Here is a 12,886-nt window from a genome sequence, read left to right as displayed (position 1 = left end):
CAACTACTTCTTGAAGAAATTCTTTAAGATCGTACTTTTTACGTTTTGTTTGTGTTTATTGTTCCCTTTTTTTTTATCTCTTCTCTTGTCAACTTCGTACTCAATATAGACAGTCGTTAATTAATAAAGAGATAGAAACATGCACGAATAAAAAATGCACTATTGGTTACAGAGCATGACCTTATCAAGGTTACAGCTTGCGTAATAAGTTAAGTATTTATAATTTTATTGTCTATATACTATCAACTCACCTTAAGTTATACTACGCTTAATTTCACGAGAAATTATGTCATCATACTTAACATGGTTAATAGAACCTCCAGACATGGTTGATCTTACAGCTTCTGCAAATTCTTTTTCATCTTGACAGAGTAACTTTGCTGCATCTTTATTTAGGGGATCATTAGGATTAGGCTCCAGGAATAAGAAAAGAAGCCCAGTAACAATACTCTGCAAATCCAGAGCTGGTGACCAATCTTCTCGGAGTATATTTAGACAAACGTTCCCCTTAAAGTCAATATTCGGATGAAAAATTCTCTTCAAACAAGCAACTTTTGGTGGTTCAATTGGATAAACCTCATTGAAATCCAAACTGAAATTAATAGATCCATGGGTATAATATCCTTCATCAGGATTTACAGTTATTTCCAATTTTGGTGAATGTGTTCTATTCGTGCTATCTGGTGATGTTATTACGTCCAACTTCACTGTGGGTGGGAGGTCCAACGAATCAAGATCCCTCTTCAAACGAATTCTGGCTGCCGATAAGTGAGAGTGAACAGCAGTGCTATTCTCATTCTCCTTTTGCTTTTTCCTTTGTAATTGGCGTAATTTCAACTATTTGAACAAAGTCAGAAATATACATACTCAGTACACATATACATTCTCACTCCCCAAAAGTTTATGTTAGTATTATCAATTGCTGGGACAGACAATGAAAAGCAGAAAAGAACAATCCCCACGTACGTACCATTACTATTGTTTTATTTTCTACTTTCTTGCTGTTTTCTAACGATCTTGATGACAAGTTGAAATGGTTGTCCTCTTTTATCCATACCTTTTCGCTGGAATCATCCAACGGCACGCGCAAACTAAAAGTACGTTAATAATCATTTTTTCAGAAGTACTGCGAAGTTGTTCGAGTTATGAGAAAAAACATACTCAACATTACTAATTATTTCGAATCAGAAAAGAGATAAGTATAGATATCCAAAGTGTCACTCGTTTAAGGCAGATGAGATTTACCAGAGGAATAACAGCCTCCTCATCTTTAAGGGCAAAAGCTATTGGGAAATTAACTAAACTTTCCACTGATGCGTCAATTGATCAGAAAAACAATGGCACAACATTAGATTTGATAACTCGTACTCTGCCTATTTTTTACTCTACAAATACTTCAAAGATATATACTATACCACTCACACTGAGTGAATGGGAAGTGCTAACTTCACTTTGTACAGCAATCCCTACTTCACTCGATCTGGTAGAAACGATGCTTAAGGAAATCATCGCGCCTTACTTTCTGGAGACTCCAAGACAAAGGATTTCAGACGTCCTGTCCTCAAGATTCAAGCTGAAAAAATTGAGAAATCCCATTGAACTGTTAACTTTCGAGCTGACCAAATTTATGATTCAAGCTTGTGAACAACATCCTGCTCTTTATGAAACTATAAGCGGCATCATATCAATTTACTTTGAGCACATGTTAAAAGTCTTTACTGTTAAGCAGTCTGGACTCCTATCACTAGTGGGCTTTATTAATGCGTTTATCCGGTTTCCCAATTCTTCTGAGCTCACTAAATTCACTTGGAAAAAGTTAGCAAAACTTGTGCTTCATGGTTCATTTTTGAATGAGGTCGACACAACTATAAACTCCTCAGCAACGTTCGCTAATGATTCAATTGTTCAGTACTATGATGCTGGAAACGAACTATCAGGTGCTTACCTATTAGAATTAATATCTCGCTTGCAAGTTTCGCTAATATCTCACCTGTTACACACTTCGCATGCTAATGTCGATTTGAGTGAGTTTTTGTTAAACCAGCAGTATCAATTCTACAAATTTGACCAAGAAGCAACTGATATCAATAATGATACAAATTGTATTGACGAGTTTTTTTTCAACGTAAGAAGCAATAAACATTTTTTTACAGACATGTGTAAACTTTCCCTGCAGTTTTGCTCTGAGTCTCATATTCTCGACTTATCAACAGATAATCGCGCAAGGTTCTCTTTTGATACCCGGGCCTACTACTTACAAACACTGTGTTTGATTCCGTTTATCGAGGATACAGAAAGCGAACTTTTTGAGAGCTTTACGAAAGTTATTTCTGAATCTATTGATAATTTCTTTCTATCTGATGTTATTACGTCATCATTGACAAAAGCGATAGTAGCTTCTGCCTCCTTATTAAACTTTTTTACAGAGAAATTGTCTTTAACTTTGATTCGTATGTTTCCGCTGCTAGTGGCATCTCCACACATCACTACCAAAACAGTAAAAGATGTTGCAAAAATATTCACCACAGGATTATACCCTCTTAATGAGGATGCAATCGTAAGTACAATTTATTCCATGAACAACTTATTAGCTGTTTCTGAGGATGGATCTCCAGCTCCGGTGCTTCGTGAGCGTCAGTTAACAATAACATCAGGAAAAAACATCGAAAAAGATTACTTTCCCCCAAGAAATTCATCTGTAAGTTTGAATGGTACTGGTGCGCTGCTCACAAACACAACTGTGGGGCAACTCTCCTCCCATGATGTTAATAGTGGAACCACTATGACATATCATGCTTCTTTAATTTCTAATTGTGTGGCTGCAACGACAACAATTGCCTCTTATTACAATACTCAAAGCATAACAGCTTTAACCATCTCTATTCTTACGCAAAAAGTTAATTCTATGTCCAAGGAATTCGATAGTGTTATTTTAGACTCTTTAGCAAGACTTGCCCCAAATACTTCATTGACAGAATTTTCGCTTTTGCTGAAGTTCTTCAAATCGAGAACTGTTTTCGCAGCCAAAAATAATGACAATACCTTATTGAGAAATATCATCAAAGCAAAATGTGTAATATCAAAAGAATTGTTGGCCAATCATTTTTCAAGCGATTTGTATTTCATGTATCTTCACGATTTATTAGACTCCATTATTGCAAGTGGGGAAGTAGAACGATTGGAACACCATAGACCTCAAACGGAAATTTCTCGTGTTGCAGATCAAATTGCTACATATCTGGAGCCTCTTGCCGCTCTATTACCTGTTCCAGGTAGCACGCCCCTGGACATCAACAAAGACGAAGTGACTACAAACAAGTTTAGGAACGCTTGGTTCAATTTTGTCATCCATGGGTACCACCTTGGCGGGCCCATTGTCAAAGAAAATTTTTCTTTTTTATTAACCATAGCTTATAATTCACCACCACTAGCCTCCGAATTTCCTACCAATAACAAGGAGCTTTCGTTGGAAATGAATACTATTTTGCGTCGTGGTTCGTCTAATGAAAATATCAAACAACAAAAGCAACAAATAACTGAATATTTCAACACGAATATTGTTCAGTACAGGACAACCTCATCATCCAAAATCATGTTTCTCGCGGCCGCTGCTCTTTTAGAAACAATAAGATGTGAGGCGGGTGATTGTTCGAAAACTCTACTATATTTTTCTGATCCTTCCATTCTTTCCGGTTCAATTGAAAAGTGTATAGCAGTTTTATCGGTTTCCATGATTAGAAAATATGCTAAGTTAATCCAAAGGGGCAATGATGCCATATTTAACTCGAAAATGATTGCTCAGCAACTTAATAACTTGCTGCTTTGTCTTTCTCATAGGGAACCAACTTTGCAAGATGCTGCCTTTAATGCTTGCGAAATATTTATCAGATCTATTCCATCGTCGTTATGTCACCATTTGTCTCTCTATACACTATTAGATATGTTAACCGCCCTCTTTGACAGTATCTTAGACTCGGAAGCACATAAATTTGAGCCACGGTATGAATTTAAACTGAAGCACTCTCAGACAACGATATTGGTTCCAAGTTCATCATCATGGCGTACTGCAACGCTATCGAGATTGCACAAGTCAGCTAAAGAGTGGGTAAGAATAGTATTGAATAGAAGCAACCAGGATGCCAAGATTCTATTGCAATCATACATATCGGATCTCGGCGAATATAGTAGGTTGAATTCTGTTGAATTTGGTGTCTCATTTGCCATGGACATGGCTGGTTCAATTTTGCCCGCAGATAAGGAACTATCAAGACTCACTTACTATGGTCCAGAGAAACCAAATACTATATCCGGATTTATATCCTTACACTCATGGAGGTCAAAGTATCTTTTCGATACTGCCATAACATCGTCACCAGAGGATATCAAAAGGCAGATCTGTATTTCCACTCAAAACATAAGAAAAAATTTAACCTTAGGGAACAAAATTGTTACTAAAGATGTCACCGATTTTCTTGACATGTCTACTGCCTTGTTGATTCTTGGTAATGGTGCCCCAGCCTCTTTGATATATGACATTGTGCATCTCCCATTTGAAGTTTTCACTTCCGCGTCCTTAAAAATTGCTACAAATGTATGGTTAACAATCATTACCGAGAAGCCAGAAGTTGCACATCTCCTTTTAGTCGATGTATGCTATTGTTGGATGCGCTCCATTGATGATAATATTGGTCTTTATTCTCGTGATCATGACTTAAAGGGCGAAGAATATCAAAAAATGGAATACTCCCCTTACGACAAGGCCGGTATCAACAGAGATGCAAAAAATGCATCTCAAGCTATGCAGCCACATCTTCATGTCATCAAGTTTTTTGCTTCGCATTTTGAAGGAACCTTATTTCAAAGTGACTCTTTATTAAAAATATTCACGAAATGTGTGCTATATGGTATTAAAAATATGTATAAGGCTTCACTACATCCGTTTGCTAGAATGATTCGCCACGAATTGTTGTTATTCGCAACTCTTGTATTAAATGCAAGCTATAAACAAGGATCCAAGTATACGGGCCGCTTGTCTCAAGAAATTACGAAGGGCGCCCTAAGTTGGTTTAAAAGACCAGTCGCCTGGCCTTTCGGCTCAAATGAGCTTAAAATCAAAGCTGATTTATCTACTACTAGGGACCTTTTCCTTCAGCTCAATAAATTAAGCTCGCTAATGGCACGTCATTGTGGTAAAGATTACAAAATTTTAAACTATTTTTTGGCAAGTGAAATCCAGCAAATTCAAACCTGGCTTACTCCGACTGAAAAGATTGAAGGGGCCGACAGTAACGAGCTTACAAGTGATATAGTAGAGGCTACGTTCGCAAACGATCCAATATTGGCAATAAACCTATTACAACGATGTTATAGCAATAGAGCGGAGGAGGTATTAATGGGCTTAATCTCGAAGAATCCCTTGATGTGTGTGGGATCTGCAAGTGCCCTTGACTTATTCATAAAGGGAAGCCATTCAAGCACTAAAAAAGATTTACACGTAACTTTGTATTGGACGCCAGTGAGCCCCTTAAAATCTATCAATCTTTTTCTTCCCGAGTGGCAAGGTAATTCCTTCATATTGCAATTTAGTATCTATTCTTTGGAATCACAGGATGTGAACTTGGCATTTTTTTATGTCCCCCAAATTGTACAATGTTTGAGATATGACAAAACTGGATACGTTGAAAGGTTGATTTTGGATACTGCTAAGATTAGCGTGTTATTTTCTCATCAGATTATTTGGAATATGCTTGCTAATTGTTACAAAGATGATGAAGGCATACAAGAAGACGATATCAAACCTACTCTGGATCGCATCCGGGAGCGTATGGTTTCAAGTTTTAGTCAATCTCATCGGGCCTTTTACGAACGTGAATTTGAATTCTTCGATGAAGTCACTGGCATATCGGGTAAGCTGAAACCATATATCAAAAAAAGCAAGGCGGAAAAGAAGCATAAGATTGATGAAGAAATGAGTAAAATCGTGGTAAAACCTGACGTTTATTTGCCCTCTAATCCTGACGGTGTAGTTATTGATATTGATCGGAAAAGTGGTAAGCCACTTCAATCCCATGCCAAGGCGCCTTTCATGGCAACCTTCAAAATAAAGAAAGAGATACAGGACCCTTTGACCAGCACAACCAAGGAAGTTGAAAAATGGCAAGCAGCTATCTTTAAAGTTGGAGACGACTGTAGACAGGATGTTTTAGCGTTACAATTAATTTCGCTGTTTAGGACCATATGGTCTAGTATCGGCTTGGATGTCTACGTTTTCCCCTATAGAGTCACTGCAACAGCGCCAGGTTGTGGTGTCATTGATGTGTTACCTAATTCGGTATCCCGAGATATGTTAGGACGTGAGGCTGTTAATGGACTATACGAATATTTCACCAGTAAATTTGGTAATGAATCTACTATTGAATTTCAGAATGCTCGAAACAACTTTGTCAAATCCTTAGCGGGATATAGCGTGATTTCGTACCTGTTACAATTCAAGGACAGACATAACGGTAACATTATGTACGATGATCAAGGACATTGTCTACATATCGATTTTGGGTTTATTTTCGATATTGTTCCAGGTGGCATCAAGTTCGAGGCAGTCCCGTTTAAGCTGACTAAAGAAATGGTTAAAGTGATGGGTGGTTCACCTCAAACTCCAGCGTACCTGGATTTTGAAGAGCTTTGCATCAAGGCGTATCTAGCCGCCCGCCCACACGTGGATGCCATTATTGAGTGTGTTAACCCCATGTTGGGAAGTGGTCTGCCTTGCTTCAAGGGTCATAAGACCATCAAGAATTTAAGGGCAAGATTTCAACCTCAAAAAACTGACCATGAAGCTGCGCTATATATGAAAGCACTAATTCGTAAGAGTTACGAAAGCATCTTCACCAAAGGTTATGATGAGTTCCAAAGACTAACAAACGGCATTCCGTACTGATGTCACACAAACAATATATATATACTCAGATACGCATTGATGTTACACGTAGATGATGTTCTTTTAATTCTTTTTGTATATCATTGTATTCATTGTATTCCATTGTTTTTTAATCTTATCTTGCTTCAGTGAATGACGCCGGTCACACTCACGTGCCTGATCCACGGATTGTGCCAAGCCATTTGGGCACGGTGTCAAATTGCCTAAAAAAAGGCCGAGAACCGCAAAAGGGCGGCCGTGCGAAACCGGGCAATGTCCTTTGTCCTTTCGAGCATCTCGGCGCCGAACTCGGCAAAGGTCCTGACCAATCACTAAAGGAATTAGTGCATACGAGAAAATTTGAACCCTTCAGTTGTTCTCCGCAGACGACTTTAATCATTAAACCTCCAATCGCTGCCGGTTTTCGGAAAGGCAAGCACAAAAAGGGAGGACAACGAAATCTTTTATTATATATATAATCTTCCGGTTTTAGAGGTCAAGCAACAAGAGTGTTTCATTCAAATCAATTTTCCCTCATTTCTCTCCCTCTTTTCTTAGATCTTGTAGAGTAAAACGAAGGTAATAGGAACTATCATTATTACTATAGATATACAATGCTGTCTGCACGTTCTGCCATTAAGAGACCTATTGCTCGTGGTCTTGCGACAGTCTCCAATTTCACTAGAAATTCAAAAGTCAACCAAAATCTATTAGAAGATCACTCTTTCATTAATTACAAGCAGAATGTGGAAACGCTGGATATTGTAAGGAAAAGACTGAATAGGCCATTTACCTACGCAGAGAAGATCTTGTACGGGCACTTGGATGACCCTCATGGTCAAGATATTCAAAGAGGTGTGTCGTACCTGAAATTGAGGCCAGATCGTGTTGCCTGTCAAGATGCCACTGCTCAAATGGCCATCTTGCAATTTATGTCAGCTGGTTTACCACAGGTCGCTAAGCCAGTTACTGTTCATTGTGATCATTTGATTCAAGCACAGGTTGGTGGTGAGAAGGATTTAAAAAGGGCTATAGATCTAAACAAGGAAGTCTATGACTTTTTAGCCTCTGCCACTGCCAAGTATAACATGGGTTTCTGGAAGCCTGGTTCCGGTATCATTCATCAAATTGTTTTGGAAAACTACGCTTTCCCAGGTGCCTTAATCATTGGTACTGACTCCCATACACCAAACGCTGGTGGTTTGGGTCAATTGGCTATCGGTGTTGGTGGTGCTGACGCTGTTGATGTTATGGCAGGTCGTCCATGGGAGTTGAAGGCTCCAAAGATCTTAGGTGTTAAATTGACTGGTAAAATGAATGGCTGGACTTCTCCAAAAGATATTATTTTAAAATTAGCCGGTATTACAACCGTTAAAGGTGGTACTGGTAAAATTGTTGAATACTTCGGTGATGGTGTTGACACTTTCTCTGCCACAGGTATGGGTACCATTTGTAATATGGGTGCTGAAATTGGTGCAACCACTTCTGTTTTCCCATTCAACAAATCTATGATCGAATATCTGGAAGCCACTGGTCGTGGTAAGATTGCTGACTTTGCTAAATTATACCATAATGACCTGTTGTCAGCTGATAAAGATGCTGAATACGACGAGGTCGTTGAAATCGACTTGAATACTTTGGAACCATACATTAATGGTCCGTTCACTCCAGATTTGGCTACACCGGTTTCTAAGATGAAGGATGTTGCTGTTGCTAACAACTGGCCATTGGACGTCAGGGTCGGTTTGATCGGATCTTGTACCAACTCTTCCTATGAAGATATGTCTCGTTCTGCATCCATTGTTAAAGATGCCGCCGCTCATGGTTTGAAATCCAAGACTATTTTCACTGTTACTCCAGGTTCTGAACAAATCAGAGCTACTATTGAACGTGATGGTCAATTAGAAACTTTTAAGGAATTTGGTGGTATTGTTTTGGCTAATGCCTGTGGTCCATGTATTGGTCAATGGGACCGTAGGGATATCAAGAAGGGCGACAAGAACACCATTGTTTCCTCTTACAACAGAAACTTTACTTCTAGAAATGATGGTAACCCACAGACCCATGCTTTTGTTGCATCTCCAGAGTTGGTTACCGCATTCGCCATTGCTGGTGACTTGAGATTTAATCCTTTAACAGATAAACTAAAGGATAAGGATGGAAATGAGTTTATGTTAAAGCCACCACACGGTGACGGTTTGCCACAAAGGGGCTATGATGCTGGTGAAAACACCTATCAAGCTCCACCTGTAGACCGTAGTACTGTTGAAGTTAAAGTTTCGCCAACTTCAGACCGTCTGCAATTGTTGAAACCATTCAAGCCTTGGGACGGCAAAGATGCTAAAGACATGCCAATCCTGATTAAGGCAGTGGGTAAGACCACCACTGATCATATTTCTATGGCTGGTCCATGGTTGAAATACAGAGGTCATTTAGAAAATATTTCCAACAACTATATGATTGGTGCTATTAATGCCGAAAACAAGAAAGCTAACTCCGTGAAAAATGTATATACCGGTGAATACAAAGGTGTTCCAGACACCGCTAGAGATTACAGAGACCAAGGTATCAAATGGGTTGTTATTGGTGATGAAAATTTTGGTGAAGGTTCTTCTCGTGAACATGCTGCTTTGGAACCAAGATTCTTGGGTGGTTTTGCTATCATCACGAAATCATTTGCCCGTATCCATGAAACTAACTTGAAGAAACAAGGTCTATTGCCATTGAACTTTAAGAACCCAGCTGATTACGACAAGATTAACCCAGATGACAGAATTGATATTCTTGGTTTAACCGACTTGGCTCCAGGTAAGCCTGTGACAATGAGAGTCCATCCAAAGAATGGTAAGCCATGGGACGCTGTATTGACTCATACCTTCAACGAGGAACAAATTGAATGGTTTAAGTATGGTTCTGCCTTAAACAAGATTAAGGCTGATGAGAAGAAATAATGGAAACATTATTTTAGTTCAGTCACTTGAAAGGTTTTTATTTATTTTGCCTTCTGTACACCGTACCCTTGTTTATCTTTTTGCCTTAAATTTAATGACGTTCGGCTGAAGAAGTCAACACTATGAAGTATATCTCGTAATTTATGATCGTATATTATTTATTTATTGATTGTTTTATTGTTTATTTATTTATTTAAGTACGCTTACTGTACATACATAAAAAGCAAAACTTTTATATCATTTTTCTAAGGATCATACATTTTGTTTGGTTAGAATAAAGATGTTTTATAGTCAATTAAAGAAAAAAAAAGATTGTCAATATTTGGAACATGAATTGTTTCTATTCTAACCGCTTTAAAAGTTGTCACAGAAGCTCACGTTTTAGACATATTGTCTAAAAACAAAATGGTCTCTAGCGGGATCGAACCGCTGATCCCCGCGTTATTAGCACGGTGCCTTAACCAACTGGGCCAAGAGACCAAATTAATTTATAGTTGTGTTTAGTAGAGGACATTTTTATCTAAGTATTAGCCGGACTTCTGACCTAAACTTAAACTTGTTGTTCAATATCTATGTTTTGATAATTATGTTGGAATGAAAATCAACTACTGTCCATCTACTAGTATATATCATACTTTTGATAAGTAGTAGTTTAGTAAGTCGTAATTGTTGTAATATAAATCAACTATCATCTACTAACTAGTATTTACGTTACTAGTATATTATCATATACGGTGTTAGAAGATGACGCAAATGATGAGAAATAGTCATCTAAATTAGTGGAAGCTGAAACGTAAGGATTAATAATGTAATAGGATAAATGAATAACAACATATAAAACGATGATAATAATGTTTATAGAATTGTGTAGAATTGCAGATTCTTTTTTATGAATTCCTAAATCCCCGAGGAGAACTTCTAGTATATCTACATACCTAAATTATTGCCTTATAAAAAATGGAATCCCAACAATTACATCAAAATGTACTCTTATCTCAGTAATAATTAAGAATAAGTCTGGTTCAGACATAATTCAGAACATTTATGATAGGCTTTTGGTGATAGCTCATCTTTTTATATACTAAGTTCTGGACAATTAATAGATCTTTATCTTACTAGTGCATGAAATTCTATTATTAGAATTTGCCTACTCCAATTTAATTGGTATCATCATAAGAATGTTTGTATTCATTTATTCAACATTATTAGTATCATGTTAAAGAATGTTCGTCATCACCTACTCCAATTCATAAGAATAAATGCATAGTTACAGTCACTTATTCCAACATATTCTGTATCCATAAAAAGATTAGCGTCCTAAGTAATTAAATTCTAGTAATTGTTTCAAGATCGACCAAATTCTTATCTCAAAACTAAGAAAAAGGGGGATATTAATTTCAGTAAAGTTCGTTTTATAAAAGTAAAGTACTTTTAATAGAAAGTAAGGTTATATATAATTTTACAACACATTACGCATACTTATGGTTTTTGGCCAGCGAAAACAGTTTCAAAAGATTGTTGGAAGTCTGCGATAATGTCATCAATAAATTCAATACCAACAGAGACACGAATTAAGTCCTTGGTAACACCAGAAGCTAGCTTTTCTTTGTCATTTAATTGTTTGTGGGTAGTGAAGTATGGAGCAATGACTAAGGTCTTGGCATCACCAACATTGGCCAAGTTAGAAGCAAGTTTCAAATTGTCAACAACTTGAGCACCGGAAAGCTTGAATGGATCGGTTTCCTTGTCAGCGTTTGGCAAGTCTTTTACACCGAAGGATAAGACACCACCGAAACCATTAGATAGATACTTCTTAGCATTTTCATGGTGAGAATGCGATGCTAGACCAGGGTAGGAAACCCAAGATACATATGGGGATTGTTCTAACCACTTTGCTAACTTCAATGCGTTCTCACCATGTCTCTCAGCCCTCAAAGATAATGTTTCGACACCTTGTAATAGCAAGAAAGAAGCAAATGGGTTCATCAATGGACCCAAATCTCTTAATAATTCAGTTCTAACATGGACGATGTATGCCAAGTTACCGTAGGCTTCGTTGTAAATCGTACCGTGATAACCTTCAGCAGGTTGAGAAAATTGAGGAAACTTCTCTGGATAGTCCTTCCATGGGAATTTTCCGGAATCAACAATAATACCACCAATAGTAGTACCATGACCACCAATCCATTTGGTAGCAGAGTGTGTGACAATGTCAGCACCGTATTTAATTGGTTGACAGAAATAACCACCGGCACCGAATGTGTTGTCAACAACCACTGGAATACCGTGTTTGTGAGCGATTGCAACAATCTTTTCAAAATCTGGGACATTGTACTTTGGATTACCGATAGTTTCTAAGTAAACAGCTTTGGTTCTTTCATCGAAGACCTTTTCAAAATCTTCTGGATTGTCACCTTCAACAAATCTAGCTTCAATTCCAAACCTTTTGAAAGAAATTTTGAACTGGTTGTAAGTACCACCATATAGGTACGAGGTGGAAACGATGTTGTCACCAGTGTGTGCCAAACCTTGAATAGCAAGGGTTTGGGCAGCTTGACCAGAGGAAACAGCCAGAGCAGCAGCACCACCTTCTAAAGCAGCAATTCTTTCTTCCAAAACATTACTGGTAGGGTTTTGGAAACGGGAATACACGTAACCTGGAACTTCTAGACCAAACAATTGTGAGCCATGCTTAGAGTTCTCAAAAACATAGGAGGTAGTGGCGTAGATTGGAACGGCTCTAGATCTGTGAGCGTTGTCACCAGGGTTCTCTTGACCAGCGTGAAGTTGAACAGTATCGAAATGGGATGGCATTTTATGAATGTGGGGTTAATAGAACTATATCTATGTATCTGAGGATCTTTATAGACACAAGAAACGTAACATTAAAAAACTAAATGGTTGGAAAAAGAAAACTTCCTCTACATCGAACAGTTCAGTCAACCTTATATATCTTGCTTTTTCCATAGATTGTGTTCAATTGGACAAGGTGCCACCTATTCGACATTTCGCTTAATAT

General features: G+C 37.9%; 4 protein-coding genes and 1 non-coding gene across 5 annotated transcripts; 2 read left to right on the top strand and 3 right to left on the bottom strand.

Moving 5' to 3' along the window:
- Positions 1–252: 252 nt before the first annotated feature.
- On the bottom strand, positions 253–973 carry UBC12 (NEDD8-conjugating protein UBC12; the record flags this gene model as incomplete). Its single annotated transcript, XM_056224412.1, has 2 exons — positions 253–837; positions 971–973. 2 exons carry the CDS (start codon positions 971–973, stop codon positions 253–255), a joined length of 588 nt encoding a protein of 195 aa, XP_056078333.1.
- A 261-nt stretch (positions 974–1,234) lies between these two features.
- STT4 (1-phosphatidylinositol 4-kinase STT4) lies at positions 1,235–6,937 on the top strand (the record flags this gene model as incomplete). Its single annotated transcript, XM_056224411.1, has 1 exon — positions 1,235–6,937. The coding sequence occupies one exon, from the start codon at positions 1,235–1,237 to the stop codon at positions 6,935–6,937; it is 5,703 nt and encodes a 1,900-aa protein (XP_056078332.1).
- A 593-nt stretch (positions 6,938–7,530) lies between these two features.
- Positions 7,531–9,867, top strand: ACO1 (aconitate hydratase ACO1; the record flags this gene model as incomplete). Its single annotated transcript, XM_056224410.1, has 1 exon — positions 7,531–9,867. One exon carries the CDS (start codon positions 7,531–7,533, stop codon positions 9,865–9,867), a length of 2,337 nt encoding a protein of 778 aa, XP_056078331.1.
- A 406-nt stretch (positions 9,868–10,273) lies between these two features.
- Positions 10,274–10,347, bottom strand: Smki_12.trna13I. Its single transcript has one exon. It is a non-coding gene; the product is annotated as a tRNA-Ile (tRNA).
- Positions 10,348–11,346: 999 nt separating this feature from the next.
- On the bottom strand, positions 11,347–12,681 carry MET17 (bifunctional cysteine synthase/O-acetylhomoserine aminocarboxypropyltransferase MET17; the record flags this gene model as incomplete). Its single annotated transcript, XM_056224409.1, has 1 exon — positions 11,347–12,681. The coding sequence occupies one exon, from the start codon at positions 12,679–12,681 to the stop codon at positions 11,347–11,349; it is 1,335 nt and encodes a 444-aa protein (XP_056078330.1).
- Between the last annotated feature and the right edge of the window lie 205 nt (positions 12,682–12,886).

This window comes from Saccharomyces mikatae (assembly GCF_947241705.1).
Source record: "Saccharomyces mikatae IFO 1815 strain IFO1815 genome assembly, chromosome: 12".
NCBI lineage: Eukaryota > Fungi > Ascomycota > Saccharomycetes > Saccharomycetales > Saccharomycetaceae > Saccharomyces > Saccharomyces mikatae.
This window is presented reverse-complemented; position numbering and strand designations above follow the sequence as displayed.